We start from the raw sequence: 20,414 nt of genomic DNA, 5'->3' as shown, positions 1-20,414 counted from the left end.
AAGTCATCTACCACCTAATGGGTTTAAGATCTACCCATGAATCACCCTGACTGGTGTTTGCTTCTACCTGTGGGAGCTGACTTGGTCTGGGAAGCTGAGAGACCCTTCTGGGTGGAAGTTGTCCATTTCCTAAGTCCTTACCATCCTGGCCTGTGTTGATACTAAGGCTATATATAGTTAGAGCAGAGGACTGTGGCTATGGCTGAGCCGAACAGTACCTGCCTGGAATACACCAGGGAAAGGTTAGGACCCTGGCTCACCAGTACAGAACAGCACTTGCCTAAACCCCAGAAAGGATTGGAGGTTTGGTCAGCAGTGAGAACTGGCCTAGAATCTATCAATAAGAGGCTGCACCATAACTCAGGGGGTAATGTATAGAGTATTGTCCTTAACAACCCCCCAGAGAAGGACTGGGGCGTGGCTCAAAGGCAGGCTTAGCATGTCCAAGGCCCTGGGTTCCACCCCCAGCATCACAAGAAAAGAAAGATGGTTAACACAGCATACACCAGGCAGCTGTACCACAGGGTAGCCAGAGGAAGCATTCTGGGTGTGTCTACCAGCCTGTTTTAGGTTGAGATTGGAGAGGTCGGCATCTGAGCTGGGGACTCCCCGAACCTCTTCCTAACTGCTAAGGTCTTAGGCATAACAAGAAGCCAGGAAGGCTCTAATACTGCAACTCAGAGAGGGATGTCTAGTCGAGCATGTTTGAGGCCATGAGTTCCATCCCAGCACTACAGAAGCCAGTACACCATGGCACATGCCTGCGATCCCAGCGCTTGCGGTGGGGAAGAGATGAGAGGATCTGGAGTTCAAGGTTATCCTCAGCTACATAGAGAGTTAGAGGCTAGCCTGGGCTACATGAGACCCTATGGCACTCGGACGCTGGTGCGGTATGCCCACGGTCTCTTTACTATAGCTTCCTTTTCATGTTGAACTTGGTACAGCTCATGTCACTCTCTGCTGGCCAGAGCCTAGCCCGTCTCTCAAGAGCCATAGCCTGCACTTGGATCCGTTGTGGCCCACACTTGTTCCTGCCACCCACCTCTGGTGAAACTGTGCTGACACTGGGACCCGCTCTTGCAGTCCTTCCTTCTGGCCGCTTCCTGTTGGTGCCACACTCCCTGGTAGTCCTCCCATCCCCAGACAATGAGCTTGAGAGGACAGCTGAGACAACCTTATGTCATTCTCCATGGTGGGTGGCACCAGCTTTAGAGGCACCTTAGGAACTGTCCAGTCATGCAGGGCCCAGTGTTTCCAAAGCTAAACCCGAGGACCCAGGTTCAACCCCTAGTGCCCACCTAAAGCCAGGGTTCTGGTGTGAGCCTCTACATACACCATATGTGACCATATCACACAAACACATACAAAATAAAGACAAACAAAGTCCCTTGTCTTAAAACAAATGTTGGCCATGCTGTGGTGGCGCTCACCTTTAATCCCAGCACTCAGGAGTCAGAGGCCAGGGAATCACTGAGTTCAAGGCCAGCCTGATCTACAGCGTGAGTTCCAGGACAGCCAGGGCTACACAGAGATACCCTGCCTCAAAAGACCAACCCCACCCCACAAAGGCTCTACTCTGCATTTAGAGTCCCTTTCTTTTCTTTTTCTTTCTTTCTTTCTTTCTTTCTTTCTTTCTTTCTTTCTTTCTTTCTTTCTTTCTTTCTTCCTTTCTTCCTTTCTTCCTTCTTCCTTCCTCCCTCACTCCCTCCTTTCTTCCTCCATCCTTCCTTGCTTCCTTCCTCCTTTGCTTCCTTTCTTCCTTCCTTCCTTTCTTTGTTTTTTTGGGATTTTGAGCAGGGTTTCTTTGTGTAGTCTTCGCTATCCTGGAACTCACTCCTGTGATGAGGCTGAACTCAAACTTACAGAGATTCTCCTGCTTCCACCTCAGTAATGCTGAGGTTAAAGGTGTGAGCTACCACATCTGGTGTGTTTAGAGTTCTCTGTCCTCACTTGATGGTGTTTTGAAGAAGGGTACCCCATTTTCATCTTAACTGCAGCTAATAAATGTATAACTGGCCTTGCCAATGGGTGCCCTAGGAGTTAGGGCCTCCCAACCCCCACCTGCTCTGTCCCCAGGCCCGGACACTCCTCTGGCACACCAGAGGGTAATGAGCATGCTCTCGGCTCAGATGCAAACAGGAGCTCAGAGGCTCACACTTTAAGGATGCTACCAATGCAGCCTGCTGAAGGTGGGACAGGGAACCTTCCATGACATGTGCTTTCAGAGATATTGAAGCCAGAGACACCATCTGTACCCATCAAGGATGAGGGCAACTGTGGTTCCCTCCCCCTTCCCACTCCTGCCAATCATTGAATGGTCACTGTGTGGCAGTCAGGCAGACCACCAGGTCACGAGATCACGGTGGTGTTAGGTGAACCCCTTGCTGCTTCTGCACCCTGCTGGGCACAGAGCAGCACCATGAATGTGACAATGACTCCCTGCACTGAGGGTCACTGTGCCCATTTCCCAGCTAGGGAAACAGGCTGAGAAAGGCAAAGGTGAGCACGGCTCAGACACTTCACATACCACACATGGGGATTAAGAACTCTCCATCTCCACTCTCCCTCTAGTCTGGCTGTGTGTGAGAGGAGGGGCTGGATTCCAGATGGGGGAGGGAGGCACAGTGGTCTAACCCTACTACATACCAGAAACACGTTATCTTGGAAAGGCCTTAACACCACTACACCCAAACTAGTCATCCGAGGTCTGAGACTGGCTCTCTGAAGAGCTGATATATGAGCCAAAATATGGAGTATCAGGATGGACAGACACATCAGCCAGACACAGGGCCAGAGGCCCAGCGATGGCAAGCAATTTGTACAAGATTACACAGCTGGTTTACCTTCTCCATCCTCTGTACCAGGCTCTACAGCAGCCTCAGAACACAGGTCAGCAAGCTTTTTCTATCTTAGGCTTCATCATCACCCTCATCATCATTATCACCACCACCATCATCATTATCACCACCACCATCATCATTATCACCACTGCCACCAACATCAATCTAGGCTTTGTGGCCATACATCTGAAAGCAGTTGTACCTAACAGGTCAATGAATAGGTTTGACTGTGTTCCCATCAAATTTTACTTACAAACCAGGCAGCCCATCCACTCCACTTTAGAACATGAGGAGAGGAAGACATGACAGGGAGAGGATCCTGTTTCATTCAGTGAGAGGTAAAAAAATGCAGAATAACTTGATATGCACTCACTGATACGTGGGTATTAGCCCAGAAACTTAGAATACCCAAGATACAATTTGCAAAACACAAGAAAATCAAGAAGGAAGACCAATGTGTGGATACTTCATTCCTCCTTAGAAAAGGGAACAAAATACCCATGGAAGGAGTTACAGAGACGAAGTTTGGAGCTAAGACGAAAGGATGGACCATCCAGAGACTACCCCACCTGGGGATCCATCCCATAATCAGCTACCAAACCCAGCTACCAAACCAAATGCCAGCAAGATTTTGCTGAAAGGCCCCTGATATAGCTGTCTCATGTGAGGCTATGCCAGTGCCTGGCAAATACAGAAGTGGATGCTCACAGTCATCTATTGGATGGAACACAGGGCCCCCAATGGAGGAGCTAGGGAAAGTACCCAAGAAGCTGAAGGGGTCTGCAACCCTATAGGTGGAACAACAATATGAACTAACCAGTACCCCCCAGAGCTCGTGTCTCTAGCTGCATATGTAGCAGAAGATGGCCTAGTCAGCCATCATCCGGAAGAGAGGCCCCTAGGTCTTGCAAACTTTATATGCCCCAGTCCAGGGGAATGCCAGGGCCAAGAAGTGGGAGTGAGTGGGTAGGGGATCAGGGCGGGGGGGTATAGGGAACTTTCAGGATAGCATTTGAAATGTAAATAAAGAAAATATCTAATAAAAATTTTTTTTAAATGCAGAATAAAATAAAAAGCAAGAGGGACCCCACTGCCATTGTATGGCACAAGGAGAGAGCTAGACTCTGCAGTTCTTGAATGAAACAAAGGTTATACATTGTTGCAGGATATTTGATCACATTGTAAACTCCAAAGATCACATACTGGAAAAGTTTGTTTCTACTTCTGTTGTGGCTCAGCCTTAGCCCATACCTTTAATCCCTGGCTGGAATACAGACATATCCTTAAGTAGTTACCTTTAATTCCAAACAATGAAGCTAAAGTTAGTTCATGGAAGGAAGCACCGGTGTGTGTAAGTGATGTCTAATTGAGTGGCAGACAAAGTGACGAATCAGAGAAAGATTTGACAGAACGTGGCAGAGATAGGACACACCCAGCTCTCATGAGAAGAGAGGAAAGGAAGCTACTTAAGGTAGCAGAACAGAGATAGAGAGAAGAGAGGATTCAGTTTACCAGGAGAGTTTTACAGAGACAGGTTGAAGAGCGAACAAGCTAGACACAGGTAAAGACAGAACAAGCCCAGAGGATGAGAAGAAGCCAGAAGATCAGAACAGATTGCGAGAGTTAGTATGAGGTCAAGCAGAGCAATTCAATCAGAGGCTGAGAGTGACTTGTCCAGAGGCCAGCCAAGTCTCTTGTGAGCATTGGACCAGATTGAATCAGTCAGCCTGGAGAGGAATTTGAGTCAGAACAGCTGGGCTGACTAGCCATCCAGAGCTCAGAAAGAACTAGGAAGGAGTGGATTTATTCAGCAGCAAGTCTCAGGGACTGAAAACATTCTAGGCCTAGATTAGATTGTACAGACGCCAGCAGCTTCCAGGAAGAGGCCTGGGTTAGCAGAGAGAGGAGGCAGTAAGCCTAGGAGACAACAATTACATCAGGAGAATAAAAGATACTACTGCAGTCTGCCCAAGGGTCTGTGGAGAAGGCCTTTGTCTGCACCCCAGATTCCCATTAAAGCACCTTGAGTCCTTCCTTTCTTTGAAGTATGCCTACTGTGTGTCCTTTCTTCACAGCATGCCTACTATGCGTAGTGTGATTACCTTTCTTTGACTTTTCACTCCATTCATGCTTGACTTCCCATGAGCACCATGGTGGGAGGAGTCCTCCTGCCAGCTCACATGGGTCCCCTCCTCTTGGCCAGAGTGTTTGGAGAACTCCTCTTTCCCATTCTCAGTCCAGAAGGAAACCAGCCACTGGCAACCCAGGCACAGCTAAGCGGTTGATTGGCTCTGACATGATTGGCTCTGACATGGACCAATGAAAATCAGCTCTGAGATTTTTCTGACACAGTTGGTGCACAGGAAGGAAGCCTGAAGTGCCAGAGGCCACGTTGGTGTTCCCCACTGAGAAGCCAAGGTAAGAGCAGAATGTAGAGATGGAGGAAACCAAGTCCCAATGACGTGTGTAAGCTCCTAGATCCAGCCGTTCCTGAAGCCTCACCTAACTCAGCACTTTCCAGACACAGCTTTGTTTGTGATGCTCTGAGCTGCATTTCTGTCCCTGCAACCAAAGGGTCCTAACACTTGCTTCCTCAGCACCCAGTATGGTGCCCAGCATATGGTGACATACACTAATTGGTTGTTGTACAAACAGGTGGCATCTGGGCACATGCACACCCACCTAACCCAAGGACTGGCAACTCTGGAGCTGAAGAGACTGTTTTCAGGCTGGGAAGGGTGACTGAGTCAAACTGCGGCCACCATTTTAAAGACCTTCCCCTCCCTAAGGCGCGTTTACTGTGAGCACAGGCCAGAGAGTTCATGAGGATGTAGGGGGCATGTGCTTTGGTGGTGGCAGGCCTGACACTCTCCCTGCTGCTGTGGACTTTCTTCTTAGGTGCCGCTGTCAGTCAAAGCCCCCTCTGTGCACTAGTAGGTCTACATAGGCTCTGAGGGGCAGGGCCCGCCTGGCCAAGGGAAAGAGTCGGGGCTGGGCCCCGGAGGCTGTTCTTGAGCATGGTGGTTTTCTTTTAGAAGCTTAGTGATTCATTTACCTCTGCTAGGTGTAAGAGGCGGCATGGAGCTGTCAGTAACCCCATGCCCTCAAAGCCTGCTCCTACCCACCAGGCTACAGTGCCCAATTATGGGGGAGACCAGTCCCATTGCCAGGTAAGAGTGGGACAGTGGGGATGTGAAGACACCTCAGGTGTCCAAAGTTGTCTCGTCTCTGTAAATGAGGGCCACTTCTCTTTGCCCTTACTGCACCACGCCCCAACGTTCAAGACCGATGTGAAAGCCAGGCACAGTGGGCACACCTGTGACCATGCCTGACATGATGGAACACACATGACCATGCCTGGCACACAGCACTTGGGAGGTGGAGGCTAGAAGATCAGGAGTTTAAAGTCATCTTCAGTTATATCGTTAGTCTGATGCTAGCCTGGGTAACTTTGTCTCACAAAATTAGAAAGGGGAGAAGTATTCCACCCGGGAATATTTCCTGTGTAGGATAAAGGCACTGGGACCTCACAGTGACGTTCCTCACTAGAGGACGGTGGCCACTCCCTAGTGGCCTGTGTCTCACGGTTCCCCTGTGTGGATGCCACGGTCCCGTCAATGTCTGTATTCGTGTCCCTCTCCTTCCTTCTGGAAGGCCAGGGCTATGAGGCCAGTGTCTTTGTTTTGCTCTCTGCAAGGCCCCTAATTGCCCAGCACAGAGCTACAGATACAGCAAGAGCGCCTTGAGTCCTGGCTGAATGGGCATGGCCAGGCCCCGCAGCAGCAACAGCAGCAGTGGCAGGGGCGGCTGTGGCAGTGGTGGCGGTGGCAGCAGCAGCAGCAGCAGCAGCAGCGTGCTGTCCGTTTATGGTTCTGGATCACACCATCATCTCCTCACTTCCGGCCTCCGTACAAGCCAGGTCTGCAGTTAGCTCCATTGTACAGTAGAGGAAAGGGAAGCACCCCACCCCAAGCTAACACTGACCAAGACTCCCACAGACATACTGGATATCTGCCCACAAGGCAATGGAGCTGCCTCTGCCTCATAATCTCTCACGCTCCAGATCCAGATCCGGCCACCGCTCACCCAGTGCTTGGCTTCTACCCTCTTACAACCCATTGCCACCTCCAGTGGGCAGGATCTACCCTTGTCTTGCCGAGTGTCCTGCTCTCTCCAGGGCACTCGGCACACTGAGATGCACCATGGACACACAGGTCAGATACACGGCCCAGGTCTGTTCCCAAGCAGAAGCGAGGCTGAAGGCGAGGAGCTGGGGTGTGTGAGACGCTGGAGGGGCTCTTCAGTGAAGGGTGGCAGATGTGGCTGAAGCCATACTCCTAGCCATGTGTCAGTAATGACGGTGACAGGCCCCCATACGTGGACACTTAATTCCCTTTTTTCCAATTAGAAAAAATTCTCAGCTAGCCTTGTGACCGCATCATTCATTCATTCATTCATTCACTCATTCACTCATTCACCACACAGCTCTTGAGATTTTATTCTGTGGCAGCCACTGCTTCAGGCACTGAGCAGGCAGCCCTAAGCTAACTAAAAGCTCTGTCCTTTAAAAACACATCCAAGGGGTGGGAAGGGGGAGGAACCCAGAGTTCAGGAATAGTGTGTGTGTGTGTGTGTGTGTGTGTGTGTGTGTGTGTGTGTAAGAAGCTACCAAGGAAGGGCATGGACAGAACTGGGGACAGTTCCCAGACTGCCTGAATCACTGGCATTTGAGCAGAGATCAGCACCAACAGAGTGTGTGGTGATCCTGTGGCTGTCTCTAGGATTGACCCCAGTGAAGTCAAGAGCTAGTGCAAAGGCCCTGAGAGGGGAAGGCACCTGGTAGGTGTGAGAAAAAGAGGTTTGAGGGAAACTGAGTGGTGATGGTGGTGGTGGGCTGGTGGGGAAAGTGGGTGCAGGGTGTAGAGAGAGCAGAGCTGTGTCCTGGGCCCTGCCGGACTTATTGGTTTTTTTTTCTTTTTTTTTTTTTTTGGTTTTTCGAGACAGGGTTTCTCTGTATAGCCCTGGCTGTCCTGGAACTCACTTTGTAGACCAGGCTGGCCTCGAACTCAATCCTCCTGCCTCTGCCTCCCGAGTGCTGGGATTAAAGGCGTGCGCCACCACGCCCGGCATCGGACTTATTGTTTTGAACCAGAGTCTCACATAGCCCAGGCTGGCCTTGGCCTCACTGGCTAGTGGAGGATGACCTTAAACTTCTAACCCTTCCGCCCCCAGCTTCTGAGGTTATCAGTGTGCACTACCATGCTTGCTCTGTGCAGCCTTGGTGACGAACCCAGAGCTTCCTGCACGCTGGGCTGGCTCTCCAGTGACTGCTGTGTCCTCAGTCCCCTGGAGGCTTTTGCACAAAAGAGTGGAAGGCAGGTTGTGGGCAGGGGTAGGGCAAACAGCAGTGAGGAACTCTGGGTAAGAGGGGGACAGGGACAGCAGTGGATGGTGACTGCATTCCGGGACAAGGGTCCCCACCCCTGCTGTCAAGGCTTCCTCACCATCATGGCTATATCCCCTTCAAATGCAGGGCAAACCAAACCGTTCTGTGGAGCTTCTGTGGGTGAGAAGGGGGCCACCTGAGATGGGTCTGAAAATGCCCATCATCCCACAGCCTTGATGCCTGCCCCTGCCCCAGATGGCCACACTGGGCACTTCTAGAGCTTTTAGAGTAAGGGGCCCCGTGAAATAAGCACTTTCCTCCCAAGCCATCTTCTGCCCCTGCGTGGCACTTCCTGTCATTCAGAGTCACCTAGGGCAGCACACATGGTTGGGAACAGCATATCCACAGGAGTGTCACCCACTCCTAAATTCACACCACAGCAAACCGCCAAATGTGAGACTCGAGCCACAGGACTGAGAAGACAGGGCCTGGCAATGGAGTCTTAGCGACCACACCCAAGCATGGGAACAAAAGAAGAAAATAAAGGCAGGCTGCCGATGTGGCTCGGTTGGCAGAAGGCTTGCTTGTCTTGCATGCTCAAAGCCCTGGGTTTGTCTTTGGGAGGTGGAGGCAGCAATTCAGCAATTCAGGGTCGTCCTGAGCTGCAGGGTGAGTTCAAGACCAACCCTGGGCTACACAAAATCTTGCCTGAAAAGCAGCCAAACTGGACCTCATCAACATTAAAAGGAGCTATCTGCCAACGTCAGCGCCAGCAGAGAGAACACACCCACGGGACGGGGGAAGACAGTCGCAAACGACACATCTGATAAAAAATGGATGTCCTGAATATATATAAAGGGCTCTAAATGCTGGGAGATGGCTCCGTGCTCACCACACAAGCACGAGGACCTGAGTCCAATCACCAGAAAAAAGAGGGTGTGGCGGTGCTTGGGAGGTGGGGACAGGGATCCCCTGGGCTCTCTGGCTGGCCAGTCTAGCCTAACGCCACAGGCCACAGCTCGCAGCGAGAGAGGATGACTCCTGAGGAGCATCACTTAAGGTCGACCTCCAACCTCCACACATGCACTAAGGGACAATTCAACCACAAGAGTCAAATAATTCGACTGTAAAATTGAACAAGGGGGCCTGGGGAGTCGGCTCAGAGAGCGAAGGCTCTTGCTACCAAGCCTGCCAGCCCGAGTTAGATCCCAGGAACCCATGTGGTAGAAGAAAGCTCCCACCCAGGAAAGTCGTCCTTTGGTGGCAACACGAGGGCCATTTCACCACCGCCTCTCCCCCATAAAGTTTAGTGAATAAAACGATGAAACCATTTTATCTGAGCAAAGGCTTTTAGTGATACTCAGCCTCCCCATGTTAGGTGCAAAGCCACAGAGGGAAGTGGGCTCGTCTGGGTGGCTACTCTGAACAAAAAGAGCCGGCACACAGACGGTACAGCGGTGCGTACCTGGAGTCCCTGCACCACCGAGGCAGGAGAATGACTAGTTTGAGACCAGCTTTTGTTTTAAATGAGACCGTTGTGGTGGTGTATACCTTTAATGCTGACACTCGGGAGGCAGAGGCCGCTCGGATCTCTGAGTTGGAGGCCAGCTTGGTCTACATATGAGTTCCAGTTCTAGGACTACACAGAGAGACACTGTCTCAAAAAGCTCCCCCCCCCAGCCCCCAAAGTGGGAAGCTGGCACAGGTTAGAAGCCTTAGAAACAGATTAGAAAGTTAGAACACTTTCGCTTTGCTGGTGAGAACACAGAATGACGTAGCTCCTACAGAAACAGTTTCTTAAAAACTTCATGAACCTCGGGAGAGGTTGCCATGGGGAAAGCTACACAAACAATCCCTAGAGCCCATATAAAAGCTGGCCACTGGGGCACATTCATAATCCCAGTGACTGCGGGGCAGAGATGGGAGGTTCCCCGAAGCTCATAGGCTGGCTAGCCTGAGACAGAGAAGAGGACCACTAAGGCTGTCCTCTGGCCCCCAACATGTGTGCAGTCATGTGCACTACCCAAACTCACATACACTAACATGTCCATCCATACACACAACACACACACACTCAGACTGAGACAGAGAGACAGATAGACAGAGATTTCTGCATGACAGAGACTGGAAAAAAAAATGAGAGTAAGATTCAGTTGTTTGTACCCCCACATTCCCAGCAGCCCAGAGAGGTGAAGCGCCCAAGTGTCTATCAACGGATGGAGCTAGAAAGGAAATGCAGCAAACCTACACAAAGGAACAGCACTCAGTCTTGAAAGGAAAGAAGCTACCTCGGGCCAGAGTATAGATAAACAAACCCCAAGGACATTATGCGACGACACAAAAGGAGTCAGGCACTAAGGGCCGTGATGTGTGATTCCTGTGTGCAGCTTCCTACAAGAGTCAAATCCAGAGATGGGAGGTCCACGTGTAACCCCCAGGGGTTGGGGGTCAGTTGGGGAGGGTGCTGTCCAACAGGGACAGAGGCTCACTTTTGGTACTGAACCATTTCGGAGACTGGTGCATAACACGACCAACGTCTTCTCACTTAAAACGGTGACGAAGGAAAGCCCTATACCTGGTGGATTTTACCAAATTTTAAAATTCACCCGGGGCATGTTTCCACCATGAACCCTGGTCACCAGCCCCGGTCACAGGAATTTAGGTGACCCCAGGGAGATACTTCTGAAGCACGTGCAACTTGGGAGTGCAGAGGGCAAGATACACCCCAGCCTCGAGGAGAGTCACATGACAACTTTATGTCATCATAGGAAAAACATGAGGGTTGGCACCCTGGACATTCACCTGTCAATTCTGGCTCCTGCCCATCTCCCTACCCAGAACTGGCCTTCCTCTCACAAGCCTTACCTCATGACGCCTAAGGCTACCAGAGACACCCAAATTGAGAAATGCCCACCTAGGGAGAAGGCAGAGACTCCTCTGTATAGATTACCTTCCAGATAATAGTTAATGTCACTCTTGTGTCTCTAGGACCATCTGGTCCATCAAGTGTCCTTTGGGGTGAGAACCAAGACCACTCCCAACTCAGGCAGCAGACACTGGACTCTTATCACCTAACACTCCCTGTGAGAAAGTGTTTCTGGGGCTGCATCCCTAAGATGCATCGTAATTCTGAAGATCATTACCACTGCCCAAGATAGATTTCACGGTCAGAGCACCCGGGGTGGACTCTGTCCCAGCCTCCCCTTGGTTGTGTGGCCCTCCACTTCTCTGGGCCTCAGTCTCCACAGCTGTAAGAGGAGAACAGATCAATGGGACTATGGGGTCCCCTTTGTGTGTGTTTGTCCAGGGAACCCATGTGTGAGGGTGTGTGGTAGTCAAAGGACAACCTTGGGTGTCATTCCATCTAGTTTGATGTCAGATCTCTTTGTTATTTACCACTACCTATGCCAGGCTAGCCGCCTAGCCACCTAGCAGCCATCTAGTAACCGTCCTGCCTCCCCATATTGCCTTTGAAGCAATGTGGTTACAGTTGTGTGGGGACTGTGCCTGGCTTTGTATAGGCCCTGATGATTTGAACTCTGCTCTTCAGGCTTACACCTCACCACTGAGATGTCTCCTCTGCCCCAGCTCCCCACCCTCCTTGCTCTAGGTCGTACCTACAGTGACTGTCACTACTTCTGCTGTTGTTTTTGTTTTAATCCAAGAGATGACAGCAAAGCTGAGTGTGCGCAGCCAGCCTGGGATCTGTGCTGTTGACACCACCCCAGCTAGGGGGTCTGTTGCAAGGTGCCCTCCTAGCTCATAACACAATCAGGACACACCAAGTAAGACGCCCACCGATCAGTCTTCCCTTAATTCTTCCAGAGTTGAATCTTAAATACATGTGCTGAGACGTGGGGAGTGACCTCCCACCCCAAGAAAGCAGAGAGCAAACAAATACCACCACCCCCTCCCCCCCCCCAGACTTAGGGCCTCAGCTCCATCCTGTAGAGGGTCTGAGAGCCAGCCCGGAACAAGATGGCTGTATTATGTCACACCTCTGCTCCTCCAACAGCAGCCGAGGGCAGCGTGGCTGGGGCGCTGAGTCCCTGGGTCCCTGACTTTCCTGGGCTCATGTGGCCAGAGAAAAAGCCTGCAGGCTTGCAGCCAGCATGGCATCTTCTCAGAACGATTTTCGGAAGGGGTTTATTCCACAGATGGATTAGGAAAGACAGTCAGACCGTAAGCCCTTTAGTCACTGCCCCTTATGTGGGTGACAACTGACCTCTGGGGGTAACTCAATGAGGCAGGCAGTGCTGTGGATTCCAGATGGCTGTCACCTGAAGGAACCACAATACTTCACCACAAATCACACAGAGGATAAGGAGCCCGGCTGAGCCTAGGCAGCCCAGCTCTGCCAAGGGGCTCCCATCTAGACCACAGTGATACCAAGGATGGGATGCGGGAGGTTGCAGGGCTGGGTTTGGAGTTGCTGCCTGAGGCATGAGAGTTCTCCCCGACCCCTAAGCACACTGCCTTCCTAAGGTCTCCTCTGCCAATTTTCAACCCCGTCACTCTTCTTCTGGGATGGGGACCAGAGAGATCCCAGACCACAGATGAGGCAGCAAAGACCCGAGAATGCACCAATCTTGGGGTGACTAGGCAAGTCAAAGAAGCAGCCCAGCCCAGACCCCGGGCTCCCCTTTACCCAGTAAGAGCTTGGATCCATCAAGCGTGACTTCAGTACTTCCCACGCGTGATCATACTTCACCCTCCTACGGCCCCAAGAGGCAGGTTTAAAGGATCACACCTACAGAGTGGGAAGCAAGGCTGGGAAGGGTCCAGAGGTCACACCCACGAGAAGGGAGGACTTGTATCCAGCTCTGGAACTGCCCTCCAGCTGGGATCCCAGTCTCTGGCAAGCGGTCCCTCTAAATTAAATAGGCATCGGGAGACGCTCTGCCTCACTCAGCTAGGCAGCACAGAACACAGGGGCTCCAGGCTTCTGGTGACCCCTCACAACTGATGGTAAAACACAGATACCCCCTAGCTCAGGTGGGGAAAGCTACAACCCCATGAAACCACATCCAGCAGCACAACAGGACATGTAGCTAGAAAGGGGGACTCTGAAGGACTGCCAGGAACTGGTGTGGCCACTCGCCAAGTGTCTCGCATGCCAGGAACTGGCTGGACTCTTCACTTGGGCACATCCTGAGCTTGCATGGTAGCTTCCCCACTAACTCCCATTTCTTACACAGGAGACTGAATCCCGGTCCTCAGACACAATGAGAAAGAAGCCGCACGCACTGTGCCCCACAGCCAGTGGTAGCAAAATTCTAGTCACTGTCTCCAGCTAAAGGCCACGTCCACTTTTGATATAATATAATAATAAATTTTAGCCTTCTTATGTTCTGTGTGTAAATGTGTAGGAGAGTGGGGGTGGGGGTTGGGGTGAGGACATGTCTCTACTTTCCCAGTACTGGAATTAGAGCGACAGGCCACCATGCCTGGCTTTTTCACGTGGTGCTAGGATCTGAACTCAGGCTCACACGGCTGCAAGGCAAGCATTTACCAATCGGTTCATCTCCGGGCCCCTAAATTTTACCCTTACAACTTATTTTCCTTTCTATTTTTCTTCCTTCCTTCCTTCCTTCCTTCCTTCCTTCCTTCCTTCCTTCCTTCCTTCCTTCCTTCTTCCTTCCTTCCTTCCTTCCTTCCTTCCTTCCTTCCTTCCTTCCTTCCTTCCATTCTTCCATTCTTCCTTTCTTCCTTTCTCTTGTTTTTTATGACAGGGTTTCTCCATGTAGCCCAGGTTGTCCTAGAACTTGCTCTATAGACCAGGCTGGCCTCACACTCATAAATCTGCCTGGCTCTGCCTCCTGAGTTGTGCAATTAAAGGTGTACGCCACCACTCCTGGGTTTACCCTTATAATTTCTTTTCTTAAGCTACACTCACATCAGAAATCCCTTGGCTCATTAGAATATTCCCAAAGGTGGGTGTGGCCACTGTCCCCACTGGACAGACATACTCACTCAGATGGTATAACTGACTCATCCAAGCTTGGGAGAAATCTGGATCCAAACCTTGATGTAGTTTGAATGAGACTCAAGTTCGAATATTTGGTCTCCAGTTGGAGGACATGTTTGGGAAGGACTAGGAGGCCGTGTCTCTTGGAGAAGGTGTGCCACTGGGGATGGATTCTGAGGTTTCAAAAGCCCACACCAGCCCCAGTTTGCCCAGTGGATCTTAGCTACCGCTCCAGTGCTACGCTGGTCTGCCTGCCTGCCACCATGCCTCCTGTCATGACGGTCATGGACTAACCCTCTGAAACTGTAAGCAAGCCCCAAATTAAATGCTTTCTTTTAAAATTAGATGTGGTCACAGTGTTTTGTCACAGCCACAGAACAATAATTAAGATGCTCAACTCCGACATTTCCACTGCTTCACGCGCGGTGACTTATCCTTTTAGCGTTAGGTGAAGTCGTGTCACCTCCCAGAGCCCGTTTCTTCTGATGTCATCAAGCACATGCCTTCGACCATCTGTAAACACCAGCCACTTGCTTTCCCAGATTCCCTTGCCACTAAAGTACGAGTACGTTATCAACGGCCAACAACATTAAGAACACCTGAGAGGGTGCTCCTGGGTGGGGGGAAGGGGTTCTCTTGGAGGAGAACGCAATGGACCACAGGAGGAAATGCCACTCTTTGACATCGTTGTATCTACATTTGAGGCTGAATCTGGTAGTTGTATCTCTTGACGCCAGGCATCAAGCACAGGTGCCAAGTCGTTTTTAAGGTCTAGAGAAGCAGAAAGATGAAAAGAATCTCCAATCTGGGCTGGTGAGATGGCGCAGTTGGAGGACTGACTGCCAGCAAGCCTGACGACCTGAGTTCAGTTCCTGGGACCCACTCGGCAGAAGTGAAAACACAAGTTGTCCTCTGACTTCCACTACTGTGTTATTTCATGCATACACACAAGCACACACAGACACACACACACAAAATAAGTAAATAATAGACAAATGTAACAGGATACATACAGTTTAAAACACCACCCCTTGGGGCCAGCAAGATAGCTCAGCAGGTTAAGGAGCCTTTCCACCAAGACTGATCCGAATGGTTGAAGATCAGAATTGACTCCCCCGAGTTGTTCTCTGACCTCTGACCTCTGACCTCCATACATACTCTCACATACATACAAAGCAACAAATAAGGGTACTTTAAAAAAAAATTTAAAAGATACAGAATTCTGATGAGATCAGTAAGCCATCCACTCGGCCGGCTACCCTGCCATGTCGGGAGACACGCAGTAACTTGTCTTCCTCCCCATTGAAGCTGATGTTCCTGCTTTGTCGTTTATGACCCACAAAAGCACTAATGGGCACCCCACTGCCCAGGAGGGCTGAAGAAGAAATGTCTAGATGACACCAACCCCAGAGACCACTGATCTGTGCCCAGCACAGTAAACACTCTGGCGATTTGGAAGCGGTTTCAGAGAGATTTAACCCAGAGACTCCGGGTTCACACATCAGCTCTCCCCACACCACACTGAGAGAGGCCTGAGAGAGAGTTCCCAGAGAGCAGAATCTCAGAGGAGGCCCTGGCATGCCTGCACTGCCTCCCTGCCAGGGCTAACCCCACCTCCCAAACAACCTAATGGGTTTTGATTTCTACTCCTCTGATGGAGAATCCAGGGCCGGGGCTTTGGTTCGTTCCTCACTTGGCAGAGCAGCCATCAATTATTCACAACACCAGCACAGTCTCCCCAGGGTGCTGTCAGAAGGGAAGTGATCGCTGCCCCAGAGAAAGGACCCCAGCTCACCCAGAGAAAGGGCACAGTAACTTAGCACTGATAAGAACAGTACCCTCCCTGTAGTGCTGAGCACTAAGTTGCTAAGCTTCCACAAACACAACCTCACTGCAAAGTGGGCCCCAGTATTCAAGGCAGGGAAGGGGGAGGTGAAGAAACGGCCTCTGGCCAGAGAGTAGTGAAGAGTTGGCTGATTCCACAGCCCTGGTCTGTCCTTTCTCCAGGACATGTAAGATGCGGCCATTTCTGATCCTCACAGGCACCTGGAAGCGATACTTAGCACTTGGCCTGTGTGGTTTCTGAGGAACTCGCAAGTCTCACTGGGCTGACAGGCTTTGCTCTGGAGATTGTGGGATGGGGTGGGCCAGGTGCAGGTGACAGAGAAAGCAGAGGTCCAGGGAACTGAGTCACAGGAGGCTGTGAGGAAGAATGGCTGACAGGATCCTGAACCCTGAGGAAGTCAGTACCTGATTGCTTCCTTGATATATCTACCCATCCAGCCACCCACCCATGCCTCCATCCATCCATCCATCATTCACCAATATATCCATCTATCCACCCACCCACTCACTCACTCACTTACCCATACATCTACCAATCCATGGACATATGCATCCATCCACCCACCCATCCACCCACCCTCCTGTCCATCAAATGATCATCCGCCCATCCGCCCATCTACCCACTCATCCACCCACCCACCCATCTACCCATCTACCCATCCATCCATCCACTCACACACCCATCTATCCATCCATCTACCACCAATCCACCCACTCATCCATCCATCCATCCATCCATCCATCCATCCATCCAAACATACATCCACCTCCATCCCTCCATCCACCCAGCAATCCACTCACCCATCCACCCTACACAGGGTTATTTGGAGCCCTCTGAACCAGACACCACAATGCATACTGGGAACACAGCAATGTGTGTGATACATCCTTGTGGGTGTAAATCAGAAACACGTAGACCAGAGATGATCTCTAGTAGCGTTTAAAGATCATGCAGGAAAAATACTGCATGAGGTGACAGGGTGCAACAGGGAGGGGACAGGAGTCCAGGAGGAAACAGTTTAGTAGGAACTGTAGCAAATGGGGACATGAAGAGAAGGCGTCCACAGAACATTCTGGGGAAGGCAACTGGAAGCAGCAGGGAAATAAGCGCAGAGGTCCTGGGGTGGGACAGACCCTGGCGTGTTTGGGAACAGTAAAGAAGCCAGCGGGACTGGGACCACACGAGCCAGAAGAGATGAGCCAGGAGAGATGAGCCGGAAGAGCTCTGAGGACCAGAATCTAGACCTCAGATGCACAGTGGCATGTGGATTCCATGCTGAATGTGATGAAAACCTCCGTGGGTTTCAAACAGATGAATAATGCAATCTGACTTGCACCTTGCGCTTCTGGGAGAGGGACTGTGGGAAGCAAAGCAGGAGAAGGTGCTAGGGAGGGAGGTGTGTGTGGCCCTTGATCACCAACAGAAAGAACAGGGTGTTCGAAAGCTCGCTTGCGGGGAGGTACATTTCTGGCTACCCCTAGTTGCGTGCTTTGTGACCTTAGGCAAGCTACTTCGCCACTCTGAGCCTTGTACGCGTTTGGGCATTTGCTCAGTGCCTGTGAACGTTTCTATGCTGAGAACCAGTGGGCTCGACCGCCTTCCTATTTCAGCTCTGGCTGCAGAAACTGCAAGAATGTGAGCTGACAGCCCAGCCTGGGATCACAGCGAGGTCATGATGCTGCTGCTGCTGCGGGTGGTGGGGGGTGGTGGTGGGGGTGGCGCGGGGGGGGGGAGCCGATTAAGCTGAGTGAGAGGAGGAAAGACTGTTTATTCCCACACGCTGCCTCTTGCAAGTCGACCCATTTTTGCCCCACAGCCAGGTGCCAACACAAACCCAGCCCTTCGTCTGTTTCTTCCCTGGGAGGGTAAATCCCCACTTCCTGTCCCTGGATCCAGTGTCTTAAGGACAGGGCAGGTGAGGAAGGAGGGGCCTACCTGGGCCTCAATGGGCTGAGCTGTGGGGGAACCTGTGTCAGGCCTAGAAATAGCAAAATAAGTCTGTTGATCCTAAGCCAGCTAAGGACGAGTACCTTTCGTCTTAGAGGGAGGCTTTCTGGACACGGAAACTGGGGAAGGATTATGGTCTCAGCCTTCCAGGAGGAGACCAAGCCCAGAGGCAAGAGAAAAAATGACTGTGGGCTCTATCTGCTGTCCTACTAGACACCCTTCCTGTGTCGACTGCAGCCTTTTTGAGCAAGTCAACTCTCTGCAAATAACTCTACAGAGTCCCCTGAGAGAAGGGACCAGTGAGGGGCCAGCTGAGCCACCAAAGACTCCACACTGAGAGTTCAAGCTAGCCAAAATCCAGGCCATGCTTCTAAACGATGGCTGGCCGTACAGGCAATCTTGGTCACTTGCCTCTGGTTCTGGTTCCTGGACTCAGCTCTCAGAGACAATCTTGTCTCTTCCCAAACTTGATCTCTCTGGATTCCCACACATCTCTTTTCTGGGCCCCCTTCCCAGCCTCCCATGCAGCCCTGAGCACGCTGCGCTGTCATTTACTCCTGGCACCCAGGACTCATGCCACGTGAGGCAGGCCTCACCCTCCAGACACGCTGAGGTGCCAGCCTGACTCAGAGGAATTGCACCTGTCCCGGTCCTCACCCCAAGCCTCTGCTGGTCCCCAAGGCTGGCTGCCGCCTGTGCCCAGCAGCCCACCCTGTGTGAACAAGTTCACCCTGCCTCTTTCCCCAGGCCTATTTTCTGCTCTGATTTGGAAATTTACATCTTCCTCCAACAGCCAAGTGCAAAGTGCACCAGACAGCAAGTACATAAACAAGGAGCCAGCCTGGTCCTCTCACCCGCTGTCCCGAGCCTTGGGGCAGACCTGTCCTTACCACTAGCCTTCCCTATCTTTTGTCATCTCTTAAAATACCTGTGGGTGCCCCAGCCTCTGCCAGGCGTGTTGGTAGGCTGTGTTTATACCCTTTCTTATGAGCAGAGTGGGGTTAGAATACAGGGCTAGATGCTACATCTGCAGGGCTAGCTATTCCAGTATGGATCCAGGCCTGGAGGACGGGGCACCAAGACTATCCAGCAAAGCTCGACTAGGTTCTCACCAAGGCCGTAGCATTTTAGAGTTTTATAAACCATTTCCCCCAACAAAGTAGGGGTACACCGCACCGAATCACATGGGAAGGGCGCCTCTTAAGAGTAATAGTCCTTGGAGAACTCGCTTGGAGTCCCTGCCTTTTAGCCGGTATACTCGTCGTGAGGAGCCAGGAGCCTCCGTGTAGGCCTCCATGGGGGGAAACAGACTCCAGACTCACCTTGGCGGCCACCGACGAGTTGGGCTTCTCCAGCAGGTCCCAAAGTTTCTTCCTCTTCTCAGCACAGCACGTGTTGTCGAACTCCTCGCCCTCCCGCTCCCGCAGCGTCTCGGCCTCCCGCTTCAGCTCCTCGTTCATCTGCTCCTTCTTTTGGTGGTAGCGGGCCTGGCAGCAGGACTCCAGGTAGATCTCATCGATGCCCCAGTAGTCCAGCTCCTGGCTGAAGCTCAGCGCGCACATCTCCTCCATCATGTGCAGTCGGCCGGTGCGGTAGAAATTGAGAATGGAGGTGAAGGCGCCAGGGTGGCGGTCGAAGAAGTACTCGTTGTCCTCGAGGCTGTAGTCGTCGCACACCTGGAGCAGAGAGTCGTGCGTGTTGCAGTCCCGGAGCTTGCCCAGCCGCGTGCGGGGCAGGCGGTCCAGAGTGCGCCACAGCACCTCGTGCGCCAGGCCCCCGACGTTGAGGCGCACCCGGCGCGAGCACGCCTTGCTGCGCACGATCTCCATGGGCTCGGGCGGCAGCGAGCTGGTGGAGCGCGAGCCATGCTTCGTCATGCCCGCCGGCATCGCTGGTCTGGCCGCCCCCGCCCCCCCTGCCCCCCCAGGCCGCTGTCACTCGACGGCAAGGCCCGCTGCCGCGGGGGCGGGGGGCGGGGAGCTCTGCAGGCCGCTGTGGTGCAGGGGTGCGCGAGGGCGGGCGTCGCGGCTACCGTCTCACCTCCATCCCGACGGCTGCGAGGCAGAAAGCGAAAGCGGACACGGGTCAGCGAACTGTACTGGGAGGCTCCTCCCCCAGGGTCCCCCACCGGCCTTGACCTTCCCAAGGCTTAAGCGGCTCAGGGGAGTTGGGGGGGTGGGAGGGAGGGAGGACGGGTGGCCGCTGTTCCTCCCGCCGGTGCTGAAGTCAGCCCCACCCCAGGACGAAGGGAGGGGTGGCCCTCCAGGCCGGAGAGGCCCCCAGGAGGCTCCCAGGAAGCCCCACCCCCGCCCTGGCGCAATCCCGCCGCCCGGGGCGCTGTCCGTCCCGTCGAGTGCTGAAACTCCCTGCTCTACGGGTCTCGGGCTGGAGAGCCCAACCTGGCCCCCGCAATTGGGAGGCAAGGGA

General features: G+C 52.4%; 1 protein-coding gene across 3 annotated transcripts in view; it reads right to left on the bottom strand.

Moving 5' to 3' along the window:
• Kcnb1 (potassium voltage-gated channel subfamily B member 1) overlaps positions 1–20,414 on the bottom strand; it is a 95,228-nt gene that overhangs the window by 74,029 nt on the left and 785 nt on the right. For all 3 annotated transcript variants that reach the window (XR_015045707.1, XM_021156594.3, XM_029468681.2), the window contains exon 2: positions 19,310–20,041. Coding sequence is in view for 2 of the 3 variants with exons in the window: in XM_021156594.3 (XP_021012253.1) it covers positions 19,310–19,876 (567 nt within the window). In the remaining variant the exon portion in view is untranslated. The remainder of the gene's footprint in view (positions 1–19,309; positions 20,042–20,414) is intronic.

The sequence above is a fragment of the Mus caroli genome, unplaced genomic scaffold (assembly GCF_978045245.1).
Source record: "Mus caroli unplaced genomic scaffold, Mus_caroli_1 scaffold_2, whole genome shotgun sequence".
Taxonomy (NCBI): Eukaryota; Metazoa; Chordata; class Mammalia; order Rodentia; family Muridae; genus Mus; species Mus caroli.
Note: the sequence above shows the minus strand (reverse complement) of the source record. Positions and strands in the feature narration are given on the sequence as shown.